Source organism: Hippopotamus amphibius, chromosome 13, assembly GCF_030028045.1.
Source record: "Hippopotamus amphibius kiboko isolate mHipAmp2 chromosome 13, mHipAmp2.hap2, whole genome shotgun sequence".
NCBI classification, from domain to species: domain Eukaryota; kingdom Metazoa; phylum Chordata; class Mammalia; order Artiodactyla; family Hippopotamidae; genus Hippopotamus; species Hippopotamus amphibius.
In genome coordinates this window covers 18,928,437-18,941,207 of record NC_080198.1, presented here as the reverse complement: position 1 = coordinate 18,941,207, position 12,771 = coordinate 18,928,437, and the positions used below count along the sequence as shown (strand labels likewise).

The 12,771-nt window shown below is 42.2% G+C and overlaps 1 protein-coding gene across 10 annotated transcripts in view; it reads right to left on the bottom strand.

The window, feature by feature from the left end:
- Positions 1 to 12,771, bottom strand: part of FOXP1 (forkhead box P1) — a 595,386-nt gene that overhangs the window by 139,152 nt on the left and 443,463 nt on the right. For all 10 annotated transcript variants that reach the window (XM_057705386.1, XM_057705388.1, XM_057705387.1 and 7 more), the window contains one exon: positions 5,614 to 5,715. In XM_057705386.1, coding sequence (XP_057561369.1) covers positions 5,614 to 5,715 — 102 coding nt within the window. The remainder of the gene's footprint in view (positions 1 to 5,613; positions 5,716 to 12,771) is intronic.

The window sequence follows — 12,771 nt, the reverse complement described above, 5'->3', positions numbered from 1 at the left end:
CACTCTTAATTACATGTGTCATTTTGTCAGCAATTTACACACTTTTGACCAGTCAAGTATGGTTTTCCTCCCCCCTGTTCCTCCCCACCGCCTGGCCCCAACAATGATTATAACATCCTATTTCCCTGTCCCAGCACATGGAAGCTCATAAGAGCACTTCAGCCTGAAGAATAAGAAAGAACTTTTCTTTGCTGTTGTTCATGGCTGCGACACATACACACACACGTGTGCACGCACACACGTACACACAGAGCGACAATTAGGGTAATTATGCAGGTCTTCATCCTCTTAATTGAAATCCAGGTATTTACAGTGGAAACTGGTTTTTGCTGGTTGGGTTTTATTTTTGCTTACGATATGAAAACTATAATAACTTGCTTATTGATGGAAAACATGGTACTCAGCAGATGCTGAGGAAATACACACTGAAGGAGAAGCAATAATTAACTTTTCAATAACATCCTGGTTGTCGATGGTCTTAAAACACCTGGCTTCCCAGCCTGGCGTTGTCACTGGCTGTACGCTCTGTAGCAAGTCACTTACCCTCTCTGAAGTTTCACTTTTCCTCATCCATAGCATGTTTTCATGATACTTCCTACACCACAGAGTAGCTATGGGTCTGGTCCATAAACCTTAATTATCTCTGCATATAGGGACATACGCATGTGGTGATAAAGACATGCTTACACCTCAAATAGTAGCATCACACCTACACTTTAATGTTTAGATACGTGTAAGCAAAGGGACAATATAATTAAATGTCCAAACTGCGATACTTTTTAAGAGTGAGAGTTATTAATTAATACACTCGGTCAATAGGCATAGACTAGGGCTGTCCTGGGCAGACTGAGGGTCGCCTTACGTACAGCTGAAGTTGAAACCACAAAAATGAGGAAATTCATTCTATTACAACTCACACGAGGATGTTGGTGGCAAGGACAAAACACATAATCCTGGAGAAAAATTTTTTTCTACCAAGACTATTGAACCTGGGCAAACAGATGGACCTTCTTTAGCTTCATGAAACCCCTGATGCAAAATTCTGTGTGCGTGTGCATTTTCCTAGGAGGGGACCCTGCTTCTATCATATTTTAATGGTGTGCACAATTTGAAAGACTTACTAACCATTTTAAAGCATCATTTCTATTTTATTATTTCTTATCAAGACTTATTTTTTAGGGTTTGGGGATTCTCCAGAGTTGTGTGATAACAATGAAATCTTAAAAGCTACCACAATTTTAACACTTCATATCGGTCTTAGGCCGGGGATGCAAATTCTAGCAATGTTAACTCCAGACATTAAAAAAAAAAAATCTGCCTCCCTCTCCTGAATTATGTGCTTTACTAATTCAGTGCATAAGGATATTTTGTTAAGGGTCAGTATTTCAAAACCATTTCATTTCACTATCTACCACATAAAATCGTAGTTTCCTTTAAAGGTTTCCTCTTACCAATTTATTCCTCAGTGAATAACGTGGAAATGATACGAGGTACTAAGATTATATGCGGCATTAATGCCAAGCAAAATGCTGCCTAAAGCACGTTTTATATAACTGCAAATAAAAATGCTAAAAAAAACACCTGCTGAATCTTGCATTTTAACCTCCTCCACTTAAAGCAGGCGTCCTCATCACCACCCTGAGCTTCCGATGGGACAAAAAGGCTGACCTTCCAGTGGATTCCACCCGCCCTCCTTCTAGCGCAACGGCCCCCTGTGCGAGGGGCTTGCACATGAGAAAAACTTGGAAAAGTATCAGATGACTGGTTTCAAGTTCCAATTCTTTATACATGGCCTGAAACTGTGGTCAGCTCTCCACGGTAAGCAACACACAAGGTTTACTTTCTTTCTTAACTTGAAAGCTGCCAGAATACACATGTACTTTTACTTTCTTAGGAGAAAATGTGTCATTTGATTTCCTTCCAGTTTATGTCCTTGTGCCAATAACTGAAATGCTTAAAGAACCCACATGAATTACTACCCAGAAACGGTGGTCAAAGTTCCAAAATGTGATCAATAAAATTGCCCATCTACTCACAAGATACTCTTTGGCCAGTAAAGGTACACATTATGAGCGCACCTGCACCGTTAAGCATTTATTTCACTGGTTTCAGCAATCCTCAGAAGTATATAAATATTTATAAAAGCAAGCCTACTATTTTTACTCACATATAATTTTCTTTTTGCGGCAAAACCTGGTTAATTCTTTCACAGCTCAAAAGCATCCTGCAGGCAGGGTCTGTCTCCTAGACATTTTTGCATCTCTGAGCACCAGCTGGATGCCCTGCAAGTTGTGGCTGTTCTAGAAATGTTCACTGAGTTGCATTTAATGAATTCAGATCCTTCTGAGGCTGAATTTATGACGGGGCCAATTTCCAATCTTCACTTGTACCATTCATAAAAAAATTTGCAAAGCAAATTAATAGACCAAATAAGGAGCTATTTAGGTTACGAAGTAGAATGTTTCTCAAGAACTTCAGAAGCAATGTCTGTACCCGATTCATGCCTTCACAGTACACTACAATGTCACACAAGAATGCAACCAGCCCAGATTTAGTTCAGTATGTGTCTGCAAAGAGCATCATGTCTCGCTTATTTACGCTCATTTCACTGAAATTAGTCCAAATCGGTGATGTTTGACTACATTTTGTGATCTCTGTCGAGTAACCACTTAGAGCCTCCTCTAACTTTCCATTTTCTTTTGTTTGTATCATCAGCCTGTGAAACTGGAGAGCACTGCCAAACATAAAGCAGGGAAGTGTGAGATTTGCTTAAAATATGAGTCACAGTATATTTGGGGATTTGGGTTTCTTTTTTTTTTTTTTCCTCAAGCTATCAGCAGATCAAATCCTTCTTCCCTGTCAAGGCTTCCTCTATGCAGAAGATCTGAAATTCACTAAAATAGGTCTCTTGGTGTAGGTAGGAAGGTCAAGGAGATCAGAGATGAGCACAGTTAAGATTTGCTGCAGGATTTCCCTTTCATGTCAGAGCTGCTCTGGCTGGGCTGCCCCAGCAAGGACATGGCTCGGCAAGATGTATTTAAATGTGAAGATTATTCCTCATGTGAATCACCAAGTCTACCTACCCGTTTTTATAACAAGGTAATATGCCGTGTGGCCTAGGTTAGTAATTTTTCCTCTGTTTGTGGACGGCCAGCCCACTGAATCAAACAGTGAATTTGCATGACTCTACCAGGCAACTGAGGAGACACAGGCTGTGCTGCACACGAGGGTACACACACATCACATACAGAAGTCACCCAACTCCGTGCCCACCGCAGTCAACTCTTAAAACCGGTCTAAACTCTTGGCTTGTCAACTCTCCCACTGAGGGGACAGGAAAGGACTCAAAACATCTCCTTTAGCAAAACCAGCATTCGAGATGGCCCCCTCGTCCTGCACTTCTCATACAGACTGAAGGGCTCAGCAGAATGCGTTAGGCTGGTTTTGACAACGTCCTTTGCCAAGAAAAACAAAGCTCTCTGTATCATGCTCTTCTGGTGGCTGAAAACCTTATAACAGGCAAGAGGACAAAAAGCCCTCCAAAGGAAACCCCCTAAAACTTGACCTCATATATTTAGCCCTGAAGGGACTTCACTCACCCTGGAGAAAAAAGTTACCTAAAAATGCCCGATGTTTTTTAAAAAACAACTAGAAAATTAGTCTAGTCTACAAAATGACAAATGATATTCAATACTGAAGAGCAGTTCACTAGGTCATGTATGTGTGTCCATTTAAAAAAGTATCTCTAACCAAAGCACTATTACATGTGAGATTTTGCCCCCCCCCAATAATATATTGTTATTTTGCCAGTGCATGTGAGGTCTGATGAATTCAAGAGGACTCGTAGTATTTTTAAGGCTGTGAGAGCTCCAAGGGGGAGGCAGGAAGAATGGACAGTCATTTGAATCACTGAGTGACAGGCTGGGCTAGCTCCCTGTATACATTAATAAATTAGAATTTTAATTGTGTCTCTGTCTGCAGGAGATGCCCCAGTACTTTAATATGTACCAACAATTGGCTATGTTCTGGAATCTGCAATGTGGCCTCCGCTGCTGACCTCTGAAACACAATTCCCAGCCTGACTACGGAAACTGTTCAGTTTGATCCTTTCAACTTATTTGAATCCTGACAAATAAGCTCACAGCTGAAAGGTCAACACAGTCATATTTCATCCTCCAGAGCTGCTCTTAAGACATCTGCACAACAAAGCACTGCTTATAGCACCTGACATGGGACCTCAGTGGCACTGGACCTCATTAAAAATGTCCCCAGCATTCACACACATGAAAAGGCATACGAGTTGGTGATGGTTGACCAAATAACTGCTTTTGGAAGTGTGAGTAAACAACGCACAATGTCATTCAACTGTGCCAATAAAGTGCTACTATCATGCTGAACTTCCCCTAGATGGTGATAATTTCCAAGTAGACGTAGAAGAACCAGAACGTGTGGCCCAAGGTCAGTTGGATCTTTGTAAGATAATTTGGGAACAGGCAGACTGGTTCTCTCTCATCTGAGAAAAGTCAACCCAAGCTAGAATTTGGGTTGACCTTATGATCATCTTAATTGGCATCAAGTTACACCCACCAGCTCCCACTTACAGATTCCCTTCCTGAATGTCCAGTGAGGGAAACTCATCTTTGCTTCCCATTTGGGGGATGCCCGCTCTGAGCTATGAAAGTAGTTGAGCTGCCTGGTACCCACAAGGGCCCTCCTTGTCCTGGATGTGAGCGTGGATATTTCAAGTCAAGGTTCTGTGAAATGTCTATGACAATTTTCTATTCCAAGTCAAAGATCCAAAGTAGATTTTCATGAACTCACTCCTTCCACTCCGCTAACCCCTGCCCTCAATGCGTCTGAAACGAGAAGCTGCTGAAACAGCCTTTTTGAGTATCTTTACATAAAAACTGCTTGCGATTTTTATTAATGATTCAGATATATTTGGAGAACATCCACTGAAGAACAGAGTATGTATTACGTTCGTTACTAGGTATATTGAAAATACCGTATCTTCCTTAATCCCAATAAGTTCTTGACAGTATTGACATTTGGGGTGGAATAATTCTCTCTTGTGGGAGACTTTCCTGCGCGTTCTAGGATGTTACCAGCCTCCATGGTCTCCCGCTACTAGATGCCAGTAGCACCCATTCCCACAAGTTGTGACAACTGATAACATCTCCAGACATTGCCCTCTCTCCTTTGGAGGGTGAGGCACTCCAGTTGAAAGCCCTTGCACTAAAGGGGCGCGCGTGAGTGCACGCGCGTGTGTGTGTCCCATTTCTAGACAGGTCATGAGAGAATGAGTGACGTATGTGAGTACTGTGAACTTTTCCCCACTGATAAGTCACAGTGCCTAATAGACAACCCATGCCAACAACTCCTCAGCCTCTGATTAAACTGTCTCCTTAGATTTTCTTACTCCTGACAACAAAACTGTTGGTTGAACATTTTCCCCCCAAACGTCATGTTCTACGGTAAACAAAAAAAATGCACTTTTTTGCAGAAGATTTCCTTACATGATTTGCAATTCTCAACACAATCCACTTCTGAATGGCTTCCCAGCTATCACAAAGTGTATAAAATCAACTTAAAAAAAAAAAAAAAAAGACTTACCTGAAGGGCTGGTTGTTTGTCATTCCTCTTGGGAGACTTTAATCCACTAACTTGCTGCTGCTGTTGCTGCTGGAGAAGAAGCTGTCTTGCCACTTGAAGCGCCTAGGAGGAAAAGTGGAAGGAAAAATGTGTGTGTTACTACACAGGTTCAGGGCCTCCTTCCCACAAAGCTTCAGGGCCTCCTTCCCAAAAAACGATTCCAGGAAGGACACAGGAGAATGAGATCTTGACTTTTCCATTTCCGGGCAAATGAAACAGCAAACCAAACTTCCCACCAGTCTAAGTTGGAAAACTTTCCAGAATTTGTTTACATTTTCTTAGAGTTAGCCAATTTCAGCCACAGTTCCTCAGGCCTAGCAATCCATCTGAGCAGACACTTGATTCCTACTGTAAATCTGACACGAAATGTAGAGTATGAATGATTGGGACTTTGAGGAAGGAGGGCAGAGCAAGGCCAGGAAGGACCTGGCCAAAGTCAGAAACTTCAGGGACAATAAAGGGCTCTGATTTTCAAAGGCACCTTCACCCTCCCCCAATTCTTCTTGGGGGAACTCGGGAACCCGAGTTGAAAGTAATACTTTCACCTCATCTGAGTCCAAGTAAAGAGGAAGCTAGGTGGTGGATCATACTGTGGACAAAGTTATTTGTGAAGGAAGATCAAAACAGGATGGCCTTGATGGACTTGCATAAGAAAAAAACTTAGCCAATCTGATGTCAGAGTCAACTCAAAGGGTACCTTATACACCTGTGAGCAAAACTCCTTGTGTCAAACACAAATGGGTCTTTTGAGCATTTACCATGGGCTGGTTTTTATTTAAAGGTAGAAACTGGGCAGGTGGTGTGAACTGAAGATAAAGCCAAAGGAAAATAGGAGATGCCTTCGAAAAGCAGAGCCCAGAACTGACCAATCTTTCTTAAAAGCTTGAAAAAATAAGTCATCAATAAACCCTCGTGAGGTCATTCTCTGACAAAGGATTTAATAAGAATAATAGCTAGCCCCACCTTTCCAAACTGGACAGCAGGATCAGCAACAGAACACTGAAATTGGCAGACGTCGTGCTAGAAAATCACACGAGAAGTTAGGTTATTTGAAACACCTGAGCTGAAAACCCAGCTTGTACACACGGACAAGATGTCGAGAAGCCTCATTAAAGGATGTGTTGGAGTTTAGAGAGAAAACAAGATTTACTGGGGATCACACCAATAAGCACTGCTACACAGTCATGAATTATCTGTACCTGAAAGAAGATGCACACAGAGACACAGGCAACGTATCAGAAAGATCTGACACTCTAATCTTAAAAAGTATGAAAAATGGGCTCATGATGGTCGTAGGGTCCTCAAAGAGGAACAGATGATATTTACATACGAAAATAGTGTTTACAGTTCCAGGAAAAGTTAGAGTGACACGGTACAGGGGGGAAAGGCGGGACGATACGGGGGTTCCCGGGCAGCAAACTCAGGGGAAGGGCAAAGAGACTGGTCCAGGGGACCACTGTTCGTGAAACGATGCCTACAAATGTTGAATCAGCAGGGGAGTCCTTCTCTTCAAAGGATAACCTCACTAAACCGAGCTCATGACTGTACTGTTCTCACAAAGAATACCTTTAAGATGCTATGTAAGGTTGCACAGTGCCTTTGTGTCTGAGAGGTACAAAGGGCGGTAATGAAACGGAAGCACAGATAAGTACATGGGTGACAAGGAAAAGATCTTGGGAAAGATGGACCCCTCCTATCTCACCTCCCTACTGCACCCACCCTTCTCGTCCCTGCAGTAGCCTTCTGTCTACTGAACTCACCACGACCAGCCCTTCAGACGGAATGGACAGGCTATTTCATCTGGGAAGGGAGAGGCATGTTCAAGAAAGGCTGCCTGCAAGAGCCTTGAGAAGAGAGGCTGGCTGAGAGGGGCATCTGGAAGCCAAGACGCCTGGGAGAGTTGCCTGAGACTCCAGCCTGCTGTCTTCGAGGAGGATTCACCATCACTGGACTCCGGGTTTCCTTGTCTCCTTGGAGACGCTCAGTACATGCGTAGGTGTAAAAGTGGGCCGAGTGAAGATTTCATTTATATCATATAAGAAAAATAGTCCCCCTGCAAGGTGCCTGCAGGAGCAAGAGCCTCTCCTCCTACTATATATGTCCCCTTAGCTATTTCACATGAAGGTTTTACGGCTCTTTAATGTAGGAAAGGGAACTGTTATATATTTTAAGTGCTACCGTCAGAGTTCCCAGAGTAATAGACTGATCAGCAAAGAAGGGTCTGGCCGCTAGTTGGAAAGGCAGACAGAAAGTCTGTAGATGACAATGAAAACATCGTGCAGAGAAAGATACGGTGGGGAAGGGGAGGAAGATTAGGTGCATTGAAGACCAAAACAGGGCAAGCAAAGGAAATCAGAGTAGTGGCAACTCCCTAGAGTCACAAATCTTTGTAAAAATAATTTACCACGTTTCACCAAATACTTGACGAACAGGGACTCAATTTTCAAACACTCAAGTCTCAGAGAATCTATACAGTGATTTCCTCATTTAAGCAAAAGTCATACTAATAAGTGTCCTTTAAAAAATGTACATACACACACAACTATTCTCATGTGAGCATGTTCTCATAAACACACTTCAGCAAAAGAAAGTATAGGACACAGGCTGAAGTTTGCAACACATGTTTACTGAGCTGGCTCTATGCAGTTCAAAATTAGCTTCTGGAATCCTTGCAATTTTTCTCCTGGGTTGAAGGGAAAAAAGTCATTTATGTGTACAACATCTTTTTCAGACCCAACATGGGGAAAATCAAATTACATAATCATGTAACAAACTCCAGCCCTCTCACAGCATTTCAGACAAAGCCCCACCGAAGAAGAAAAGTAAAGATAGAGGCACAGGGCAGAAAAGATTTAGGAACCTGTATGAACACAAGGGAAATTTTAGTCAAACTACTGAAGAGAGAACAGATGATGAAGATGTGTAAACTCGCCTCCAAATTTCATCTGCAAAATGAACGCAAACAGGTAAAATAACTTCAAATATTTAGGATGGAGAGATAACACTGGTGCACAGAATTATTCATCTTGAAATGAACTGTGATGAATTATTCCATAATAATTCCCTGGCCTCATCATGAGTATGAGAACAAAGTTGGGGCAAAGTGCTAACACTCCCCCACCCTCCAAAAAATCAACTGAGGTCTCAGCCAGAATTTTAAAGCCTAATTTCTTAGAACTTATAAAGTGCTGTGAAATCAATCACTAAAGGGCATTTGTTTTTCTGATTCTCGTGATAGTTAAATCATTGTAATCTAGATTTTATGTCATCACAAAAAAAGAAGTGAAATAAACCCTTAGTGTAAAAGACTATGTGTTCGACATTATAATACAAATCCTTGGTATCTATCATTTGCAGAGAGTTCAAGATGTTTATTGTCATATTCCCTGTCGGTCAGTAAAAAAAATCTGGAATGACTGATGGGATCCCCTTTGGAAATTGCACCAGAGACCTATGTCCACTTTCTTTCCCATACACGCTGACTTGATAGCCATTTTTACCTGTTTCATGCATCAAAATCATGAAAACCAGATTCATGACTTTCATCTCAGATTCCAATGCCTGAACCTCAGAGATATGTCCCAACACCACTAAGGAGTAAGGACAGACTTCTCTTATTTTTATAACAGCATCTCAATCAGATTGGAGAAAGGTTCCTTCAGACACCCTATTTGAAGATATAAGTAGATCCTTTGGCTATAGAATAATAAGATGCAAGTAGCTATGGTGTGCGCGCGCACGTGTGTGTGAGTGTGTGTGTGTGTGTGTGTGTGAGAGAGAGAGACAGAGAGAAAGAATAGGAATAAATAAAATTTATTTTATTTCTCTTTAAGAAGCAAGGATCAACTGTGACTCAAGTTCCAGACCAACTGCTTATGTAAATAACTTAAAAGGTCCCATCCAATCTCTGGAGACCTTTTACTCTTGGTGGTGGTTTCCTGGGCTGGGTTGAGTCAACACTTCCTTTAGAACAGATGTGACAATCGCCTGGCCCTGGATAACGTGGTGCTGTACTCGACTGCTAGGCTGCGTTACAGTAAAGACGCAGTTCGAAGACGTCAGTGTGATAAAACCAGACCCTAACAGCTCAGTTTCACACAATCCCATTTATTGTCCTTCAACAGCTAAAATCAATGGCCCTGTGAGCTAACAGGAGTAGAAGACATACACTGCCTGCTTCTCATCCTTGGCTACCATCTATGCTCGATCTGCTCCAGGGGTTGGAGTCGCCATGTGGTCAGCACCCCATGGACCACAGCCCACGCTGGGCGCTCAGAGGATCAGGGGACTGGCGCTGGGTTGCTAGTTTGGCAGCATGCTAGTCAGTTTCACAGTAACTGGGGACCTGGACAGTTTAGACACATCTTCCATTCTTTTGGTTCCAGATGACTTCACTCTCATCAGTGCCTCCCATTCCTCGTAAATAAGTGCCATCTGTTATTTACAAATTACTTTTTACATAAGCATGTTTGCAACTTTAGAGCTGTTTACATCTCAAGTTCATAGCAGGTGCTTATATTTGGGGGGTGAGGCAGCCTGGGAAGGTATGCTATGTTTAGCATGTTGATCAAGGTAGCCGATGTTCAAAAAACACGCTTACCATATTTTAAGAAATACCAATGTGTTTACATAAAATATGGTTTGAGTAAACATGCACACATACATAAAGCAAGACACTACTAGGAGAAAACAGACTTTTTTTTTTTTTACATAACACACTGGTGATGAGACCTGAGATCAGTACTGGTATGTGGAGGTCCTCAAAAACTATGAGGCACTAGATAGAGCATTTTAGGTCATGGGTCAACAAACTTTAGCCTGGGGACCAAATCCAGCACATCACCTGTTTTTGTTCAGCCCTTGAGATAATGATGTCTTTTACTTATTTAAATAGGTGGGAGAATAACAGAAAAACACTTTGTGACATTAAGATTACATGGAATGTAAGTTTCAGTGTCCACAAATAAAGTTTTATTGGAACACAGTCACGTTCATTTGCTTCCATACTATCGACAGCTGCTTTCAGGCCACAAAGCATAGTTAAGTACTTGTGACAGAGACTGTAATGCCTAAAATATTTCCTATCTGGCCCTTTACAGGAAAAGTTTGCCAACTTGTCTTAGGCTGCTATCTATATTCTGAGATTCCCAGAAGATTCCACTGGACACAATTTTGTATAGACAGAGCTTTCAATCAGTTGGCCAGAATAATTTTAGGATGGAGCTAAGATGCAAGGACGTCACTAATTAGCTATTCTTAAGGCTCAAACTCATTTTTGATCTTCTGAGAAGGAACTGGGACAGGAACACAAAATACATCCACGTGCTCCTCTATCTGAAATCATTTCAAACTACTTGCAAATGCTGAATGTGTGTTTCTTCTTCCCACAGGTCATTTATAGCAGTTCCGAGTGAATCTCACTCTAGCGCGAGGTTCTCAACATGCCCTATTGGCCAGTGGAGAAGGGATGGTGACTGCCTGTCTGCCCGAGAAGCTGTCCCATTTCCAGCTTCAAAGGCTCCTCTGAGTCAGCCACTCTTCCTCTAGTTTCTTTTCCTAGACTTTCCGCACCCCTCAAGATCAAACCTGTTTCTCAGATAATTTCACATGCTAACCAACAGTCACTGCGTAGACGGGAGTGGGAGAAAAAGCCAGCAATAAAAAGCCACGTGGGAAGCTTAGTAGGAAAGAAGTCATGTTCTCTCTTCTACTTCTCAACCTCTACAGACACCTCAAGTCCCTCCAGAGCACCTTTCCCCTCTAAGTTAATTTGCTATCTTGGTTCATCTCCAGCAACTAACTACCATCTTAACACAAGTGCTCATCGTGGAAGCCAATCTGACAATCGCTCTGGAGCAAGACCCAGAAGTGAGGAGGCAGGGAAACGCCATCACCCCCGTGCTTTGGACATGGTAAGCATTCCAGTGCAGGATGAAAAGCAGGTTCGTGGGTTACTTGGAAAAAAAAAAAAAAAATGACAGTAGCTGACAGAACTAGAAGCATTTGCACAGAACCAGCAACATTCCAAGGCAGTGACTGCTCCAAGAAGAATGCAAAAATATATATATTTATTTATATATATAAATTATATAAATATGTGTGTGTGTGTATATATATATAATTTACAAATAGAGCACTTGGTTATCACACAAAAAAGGAAAAGCGAGCTCATCTCACAAAGGGATTTCAGAGATTATGAATATGAAAATATTAGATGCCCAAGGAAAGATTCCAATTCTAATGCTTGCGAGAATATTAGATACACAATGAAAGACAGCACTATAGCAGACCCTCAAGTCATGTTACATAAGTAAATAACAAACAGAAACATACATTATTAGAACTTTAATACACAGAGGGCAACAACAAGCAACAAAAAATCATCAGAGAGCCTTTCATTGTCTCTCTGCACCAGTCACTGTTTGGTCTAATCTGTGATACTGCAAGTAAGGGTGTAGACTCTGAGTATTCATTGGTAGTTGATTCACTTGAATCCACCCCCCCCCCCCAAAAGCAGGTGGGGGCGACAACAATGCCTTAGATCATTTGGAACACTGGATTTGAATCAGTGACCTAGAAGGAGAAAGGTTCTATGTAGCATCATCCATCTTCAGAGTTCTGACGGCTCTCTAAGGAATCCTACACTTTGAGGGCATTCCAGAACAGCCAATATTTAGAGAGGGCATGGCTTTCTCCAAAAGTTCCATGGCCTCTGCTAGTGAGTTTATGAGACAACAGCTGGAGAGACATGGTGAAAAATTGGAGCAGAAACCATCTCACTCCTACAGCTCTCCAAAACTACGTGTTCACGTTAAAACCAAAAGGGACAGGAAACGGAAAAGTCAAAGTTCCCTACCGTCATCACTGTCCTAATTGCAGAAGACAGGGCCGTGAACAGGGTCGCCCCTACCTGTGGGGGTGGGGAGAGATGAGGCCACCACACAGCATCCCCTCCACCACCTGGCACTGCAACTCCTTTACTGTCCCACACCAGCTAGAATCTCCGTCCTCTAGATCTACTTCCAGTGCCAGGTTTCCCAAATCTTTACTGACATGATTTCATGTTCCTTAAGCTACTCATAGAATGGTTATCAGTGCTACGACATTTAACAGTCCCAC